The 7,927-nt window shown below is 37.4% G+C and overlaps 2 protein-coding genes across 2 annotated transcripts in view; both read right to left on the reverse strand.

The window, feature by feature from the left end:
- Positions 1-3,294: 3,294 nt before the first annotated feature.
- Positions 3,295-5,168, reverse strand: LOC101302384 (putative pentatricopeptide repeat-containing protein At3g49142-like). Its single transcript, XM_004305608.1, has 2 exons — positions 4,661-5,168; positions 3,295-4,592 (listed from the first exon to the last, which is right to left on the reverse strand). The coding sequence occupies exons 1-2, from the start codon at positions 5,166-5,168 to the stop codon at positions 3,295-3,297; spliced, it is 1,806 nt and encodes a 601-aa protein (XP_004305656.1).
- Positions 5,169-5,693: 525 nt separating this feature from the next.
- Positions 5,694-7,927, reverse strand: part of LOC101299974 (125 kDa kinesin-related protein-like) — a 6,487-nt gene continuing 4,253 nt past the window's right edge. The window contains exons 17-23 of the mRNA XM_004303494.1: positions 7,677-7,835; positions 7,467-7,550; positions 7,172-7,377; positions 6,977-7,078; positions 6,619-6,728; positions 6,214-6,365; positions 5,694-5,989 (exon numbers count right to left, since the gene is read on the reverse strand). Of these exons, the coding sequence (XP_004303542.1) occupies positions 5,792-5,989; positions 6,214-6,365; positions 6,619-6,728; positions 6,977-7,078; positions 7,172-7,377; positions 7,467-7,550; positions 7,677-7,835 (1,011 nt within the window). The 3' untranslated portion in view covers positions 5,694-5,791. The remainder of the gene's footprint in view (positions 5,990-6,213; positions 6,366-6,618; positions 6,729-6,976; positions 7,079-7,171; positions 7,378-7,466; positions 7,551-7,676; positions 7,836-7,927) is intronic.

Raw genomic sequence — 7,927 nt, forward strand, 5'->3', positions numbered from 1 at the left:
CAAGCAATTAACTTTAGCAAACCCAACATACATTAATGTTTCCTCTTCTGAAATCCATTTTTGGTTCAACCCCAACCCCATAATCACTTATCATTTACCTGAATAACTCCAATCCATCCCTAACTAACCCACCATGCCTGCAAGATTTAAGAACAGCAGTAAAAGCTACTCCATCAGGCTTAAAGCCCAAGAAGATTATTTCTCTAAATCTTTCTAATGCCTCATGAACATAACCATCAACTCCAAGAGCAGAAATCAAAGCTGTTCAGGTGAATAAGTTTTTGTATCTCATTTTATCAAAGATTCAAACTGAGTTTCCAATGCTATGAATTTCCCATACATGTCAAGTAAAATGTTGCCATGCAAATGTGTCATAAGAACCTAAATCATTTTTAATGATATAAGCATGAAGAGAACTTCCCAAAACAAGATCACAAAGTTTAGCACACACTTAGAAGGCTAACAAATATATAATTTTCTGGCTAGACCTGATTCAAATGCATCTGTTGGAAAAGCTTAAAAACTTCTTTGTAATAACCAATGCGGGCAAGAGCAGCAATCACAATGTTTTAGGATACAATGTCAAGTTCTTCAAGTGGACAATAGAGTCTAAAGAGTTTCATTACATTGCCCAGTTCTGTTGTAATTCCAGCAATGGCATTACAGGGAACATCAGGAACCAGACCATGGGAAGCTGTGACAAAATCCAGGCATCAGATGCTAAACCATTTTTGGCATACAACAGTATAAGAGAGCTCAGAACAAAATAATTTTGCTCGAAGCCCATTCTTACAACCAAACAATGAAGCTGTTGATGCTCTAATGTCAATGATGACTTAAGACAACTCATTAGATCAGTAACCCAAATGAAGCATTTCTTGCAATAAAAGTATAGATGTAAGGGGGTGACAATTGGAGCAAGCCAACATCAAAGCATTCCAAGAGACCACATTTTTCTCACGTATATCATAAAAACAGCGATGAGCAGCTTTCAAGTTATCACATTTAGCATAAAGATCAACCAATGCACTACCAACTAAGACATCAGACTCATAAGCATGCTGGATAGTCGTAGCATCACTAGCATGCACAGACTTTCAGAGATTGGAATCTCCAAACTGGTACAACAGTTTATAAGACCTATGCAGAGATTGTAATGTCAAACAAATATGGAACTTGAACTTCATACAAAAATCTCCCAAGAGATTTTCCACTAGGTTATCTCTATCTACAATATAAACACAAAATTTAAAAAAAATAAAAAATGGTAACTATAGGGATACATCTAGACATATGCAGGTACGTACATGCACAATATCATTAATCAGCATGATTAATAATCAAACAAAGAAAAAAAAGGCATGTTAACGAATGCGAACTTTCTGTTCACCAGAAAATCGAACTTTCAAAAATCAAACAAAGGGAAAGAAAAAGAAAAAAAGAAAAGAAAAAAAACATGTTAAAGAATGTGAACTTTCTGTTGACCCAAAAGTGCGAACTTTCAAACATGAATATTAATAAAGAAAAAAAAAATTGTGTTTATTCTATGAGAAAAAGCACTTGTATATCATAGGTTGAACAAGATGCTAAAAGGAAGTTTCATGAAACAGGCAACCATTCGCTTATAAATGTGAACTCTCAAATCAAGCTTCTCTCATTTTGAGTTTCTGACATACTACAGATGAGTTGATCTTTAATCGAGTATACTTTAGACTTCCATTCATCTATCTCTCAAGTTCGCATGAACATCATTTCAAATCAGAGATCTCTGATGTTCTTGAACCACAAGTTAAGACCTATGTCTCTCCTTTTTCTATATAAGCACACTCTAGACCATTTATTCGTTCTCCTAAACTATCAAGCAGGCAATTAAAAGAAAAGCATAAGGTCCCTTTATAAATACGAGGAAACTAAAGTTATTGCACTTGGCAATGCAGATTAATCACAAACTCAGGAATTACTCTGTATTAACTCTATTCACGAAAATACATCAATAAGGCTAAAAAACACCATCTTAAAACTCAGATCTAAAACACTATGTTATGGATAAATTTACTAGTAGACAATTAAAGAATGTGTTCATCCAGAAATTGTGTCCTCTTTCCAAAGATATTCATTATGTTATAGTTACGTTGTCTGAGAAAGCAATTTACATATACAGTTCCAGAAGACATGACGTGCCATCTCTTCAATCGATGCAGCTTGCAGAGTGATCCTCCCGGAAAGTCACAAGAGTGGTTGATTGAGCCTTGACAACTTCCAAGATACCAGATATAGATTACCGCTCCTGCTCATCCATAACTATAGGAGGTTCCACAGCCAAAACATCACATCTCTACGAGAACCATATCCAAATCAACCATAAATCTTATGCTCAGGGAGATCTTTACAAACCTAAAAAAGCAAAACCAACAGAAACAAGCAATACACCACGTATGTACTAACATAAGTACTAACTTTCTACATGCTGAACGGCATCCTACTATCTTTTGCCGCATCTTGCTCAACTGCAGACTTCCCTGATTTGATTTTCAACATCATGTTGCTCATTATTATTATAAGCATTCCTGCACTAAATCATTTATATAGAATTTGGAGAATTTACATGAAATTTTCTCAGATATCACCAACAGTGTTCAAAGAACTATAAGCACGAACCAAACAGTGTTTAATATACATAGGTCCTTTCTAAGCAAAAGCAGAGGTTCTTTCTGCTGTAGTTAGTTTCCTTTTCTTTTTATAATTCAATGGAAGAAAATACTTCTGTTGCCCTCACAAAATTTAAGCAGAACCAATAGATAACCAAATGAAACGATATGAAGAGGGTTTTCTTATGTCATCTAATGATTGATACCTGATAAGCAACCTCATCGCTGAAACACATAAGCAACCCCTCTATGCCATCCAATGACTGCTACCTGACACTGCTTCTAAAATTTCAAAACCTCAAACATTGATATGATATTGTTCAAATTCATTTTCCTTGTAATATGCATTGAAATGTTTTTTTTTTTTTTTTTTTTTGTAAGTTGAGTGAATTCCACAAGCAAAAGGCTAAGCAAGCCAAAGGGAAAAGCATAATGATCAATTTTCGATAGCAACATATTCAGGTTCTCATATATGTCAACCAAGTTGATCAATATAATGACATAAGATGTCATTTTTTACCAAATTCCCTCACCGAAGTTGAAAATGGCCTCTTTAGGTGTTTACAATTTGTAGTGATGTGCCATTGATATCATATTGAGCAAGACAGGAATCTAACCTTTTCTCTGGGCCTTTGGATAACAAACTTCAATTACCAATAATCTCCACAAGAACATGTCCCTTCTCTGAAGTGGTGAAACCGGTTTGCATCACGGACAATGATCTCCCTTTGTGTAATAGCTGATACAAACTTGGTAAATGTGTGGCAGTCACCACAAACTCTAAGATTCTTTCTAATTCTGATAGGAGTTCCATCAGAAGTGGCGATAAGGCCAAATGCAATTGCCAACTTCTCACTATGGGTGACAACATTTCCACTTTAACTTCCTCATCAACATCATGTAACACAAAATTTGTATCAGGGACATAACCAGCCAACTCCAGTTTGTGACTCAAACTCTTCAGCATGGCATAAAAGTTTTGTGATTGTGGATGAGTCCTATCTCCAACACCAAATTGGTAATTTTTGTCGTCTATCTCAATCCAAGTATAACCAGGTATTTTCTTTAGACTCCTCTGGGTCATCAGATTTCTCATCTTTGCCACTTCTTTCCACCTCCCTGCTCTTGCATAAATATTTGATAGCAATATGTAATGCCCTGGGTTGTCGGGCAGTAGTTCAAGAAGTGAACTAGCTGCCTTTTCTGCTAGGTCTAGATCCCCATGAACTCTACATGCCCCAAGCAAAGCACTCCATAACCCCTCGTCTTTCTCAACTTCCATACTCTCAACCAATTTCAAGGCCTCATCAAGTTTCCCAGCACGGCCTAGAAGATCCACCACACAAGTATAATGTTTAACACCTGCTCTGACAGCATATTTATCCCACATCAATGAGAAAAACTGCAGACCCTCTTCAGTCAAGCCCGAATGACTACAAGCATATAACAGTGAAATAAACGTTACTGCATTTGGTAACACTCCACTGCTCGACATCATCTCAAATACATCAAGAGCTTCCTTGCCGCGCCCATGATAACCATAAGCTGAAATCATGGCACTCCATGTTCTAACATTTTTCACTTGTATCCAACCAAAAATTATCCTCGCGGAATCAACACAACCACACTTTGCATACATATCAATCATTGCCGTCCCCAAGATCACATCCAAGTAAAACTTATTCCTAAATATATAATCACTAACAAGCCTGGCCTTATGCATAGCCCCGAACTTTGCACACGCATTAACAACGGTCACCATAGTAACCCTATCAGGAACCACGCCTTCATCTATCATCCTATCAACCAAAACCAAAGACTCACTCGCATTCCTGCACTCAGCATATCCACCAATCATCACTGTCCATGTTACAAGATCTCTGTTAGGCATATTATCAAACAGCTGGCGTGCATCATCTATAACCCTGCATTTCGCATACATGTCTACCAATGAAGCACAAACGAAACCATCCGAAAGCAACCCAAGTTTCAGAATAACGCCATGAACCAACCTTCCCATTTTAAGGTCCCTCGAATCCCTACAGCCCTCATCACAAAAGGCAACGTGTAATTATCCGGCGGCATCCCACATCGAATAAGCTCCCTAACTGTTGCGAAACCATTACTAAAATCACCACCCTTCAGAAACCCACCAACCATTATACTCCAAGCAACTGCAGTCTTTTCCACCATACCACTAAACAGAGCATAAGCATCACCCAACGCTTTATGTTGTACATACATGTGGAGGAGCTTGTTTGCAACAGTGAGGTGTTGGAGAATTCCATTGACGGCAACTTGGGCGTGGACTTGTCTGATGTGAGAGATGTTTCTAGAGCTCAGCACAGCAGTGATGAAGAAGTCGGGGTCCGAAAAAGGCTGAATCTGAGGTTGTGGCACTTCTTGTATATGAGAATGGGTGATTGTGGTGTCAGCTATGGCAGATGCTGAAGCAAACTTGTGGAATCTAGGGATGCCATGGTTTCGGAGAAGGAATGCCTGGTGTTTCAATTTGAGCATAATGAAGGCATGGGAGTTCTAGACTTCTACTGTTTCAGACTGTCATGACTCATGAGAACTCCTCCTAAGTTTAAAACCAAGGACTTTCTTTCAAAAAAAAAACCCAAGGACTTTGAGAGGGAAAATAGAGCTATCAAATGTGCCAAATGGAATGTGTAAATGTCATTTTTTTTTTGTGCTTTTTCTTCTCTTTTTTTTCGGTGTGGGTCAACTGTTTCAGAAACAGAAAGGAAAAAGATAAATAGAAATTAGCCTCGCTTAATATACTGAAAATGTAAATACAATGCAGTAGTGCTTTTGGCGTAGCGTTATACAAAAGAACCATAAGCAGAGACTAAAGAACTAAAGTATTCCAAAACACAGTGAGCTAAACGAAACAGAATAGTGAGAAATTAACTTAACAAACATGTATGCGCCCCAATATACATTTCCATCCTACACGAGAGCTACACTGTTAAATCCAAAGACTGGATTTATTGGCACACTGACTGCACAAGGGGCAAAGCCATGGGCACGGCATTCTACTTCATCCTTGTATTGAGGCAATAAAAAGTGAACAATAATGATACAGATACAAATTACAGAATTTCATGCATTGAGCCCAGTATCACGTCACGCCAGCATTAGTTTAGTTGTGCAAGTGGCGAGCGTGGTATAAGAGAAGGTTTCAGCTCCTTCACATCAAATGATTCGTATGAATTGTTTTCTCGAAATTCCTCAACAAGAGCTTCCATTGGCATGGCTCGTAGTGACTCAATTGTTCCCTTGGTTGGTACTTCTGGTTCAGCCTTTGCTGGTGTAGAACCACAGGGTTCATAATCCTAAAAGCATTCAGAAAAACAATTTATGAAGTTGGGGAAATTATCAAATGCAGTTAACATCATCACAGCTAAAAACACTATTAACTCAGACCAAATGCAGCGTGAATTATGGATTAATTTACCAGTAGAAAAATACGAGAAAATGTGTTGAACCAGAAATTATGTCCACTTTCCAAAGATATTCATTATATTACAGTAACACATTGTCTGAGAAAGCAACTTACCATATATTGGTTCTGGAAGGTATCACGGGCCCTCTCTTCAATTGATGCAGCTTGCCCAGAGTGATCCTCCTGGAAAGTCTTGAGGGTGGTTGATTGAGCCTTGACAACCTCCAAGATTCCGGATATAGATTCCCGCTCCTGCTCATCCATACCTGTAGGAGGTTCCACATCCAAAACATCACATCTCTACTACAAGTGTATAAACATATACAAATTAACCACAAATCTTATGCTCAAGTAAATTTTAGCATACCTAAATAACCAAAACCAACAGAACAAGCACTACACACATGTATTAACGTTTATCAGCATTTCAAGAAAGAATTAAAATGGTATTGTTTTTCTTTCACAAGCCCAAAAGACTGCAAACAACTTCCAATATTACTATTGCAGCTAAGAACTCACTTTCTACATGCCGAAGGGCATCCTCACTATCCTTTGCCACCTCTTCCTCGACTGTAGTCCTCGCTGAATTGATTTCAGTGTCATGTTGCTCATTACTATCAGAAGCATTCCTGCACCAAATCATTTATATACAATTTAGAGAAATTCAGTGTTCTAAGAACTATAAACATGAACCACACTATTTAATACATGTAGGTCCTTTCTAAGCAAAAGCAGAGGTTCCTTATCTTGCAGTTAAAATTTACTTTCTTTTTACAAGAAAACATTTCAGTTGACCACACAAAATTCAAGGCAAACAACAAATAACCAAATGAAATGATATTGAAAGGATTTTCATATACAATCTAATGGCCGTTACCTGATAAGCGACCCCATGGCTGAAACATGTTTATTTCCCATATCATTCACAGAGTCCTGTGTCTTGTTCCAGTGCTTTGCAGCTGAATCAGCAGTACTTACACTAAACAGAGAAAATGGACAGAAAAAAAAAAGTCAATATTTCAAAAAAGAAAAGAGATATTGACTTGGAATATAACATAAGACGTTGACTTACCTTTGCTGCAGAAGTACCTCCATGCGGCAATGCTTTGCAGCAGAGTAATCAACACCATCCTTAGCATCATTCTCTGCTTGCATAGAAAATTCCATCCATTTTCGTTTTGCATCTGTTGAAATACCATCCATAGTGGAAACGTGCCCATCCAAGAAAGACTTGTCTGCAATTGCACTTTCTCTAAAATCAACAAGCTTGGCATCCACCTGGCAGCCCAACCATTGATCATTTTGACAGAAGCTCTAGAAGATAAAATCATAATTTGCAACATAAAAACCATCAACAAAACACAAACCATCTCTTTTTGACGACAAATGTGATTGGTGACCAAATTAGAAATATTGGCAATAAGCTTCTCTGCATCAGATTTTGACTGCTCCTGTGTAGCATAAAATTGGCATATCAGATAACTGATAATAAAAAAAGTTAAAATATATGTGTGTGTGTGTGTGTGTGTGTATATGTGTGTGTGTGTGTGTGTGTGTGCAGTGACTTGTACGCTTACATCATAGGCCTTTTGAAATTCAGCAATGCTCTTCATTTTAATATCGTTAGCATTTGTCACATGATCTTCAAGCCTTCTTGATTCTTCCATTAGCTTGTGTAAAAATCCTTGAGAGTACTCAGAAATCTCCTTTGTTTGATTAATACTATCATGAAATTTCTGTTACATACAAGTAATTAAAGAAGTGTCAGAGGAACTATATAAAGATGATATATCACTTTGGAGCATGATAGAATTAAAGTTTTGCATTT

Source organism: Fragaria vesca, linkage group LG6 (genome assembly GCF_000184155.1).
Source record: "Fragaria vesca subsp. vesca linkage group LG6, FraVesHawaii_1.0, whole genome shotgun sequence".
Classification (NCBI taxonomy): domain Eukaryota; kingdom Viridiplantae; phylum Streptophyta; class Magnoliopsida; order Rosales; family Rosaceae; genus Fragaria; species Fragaria vesca.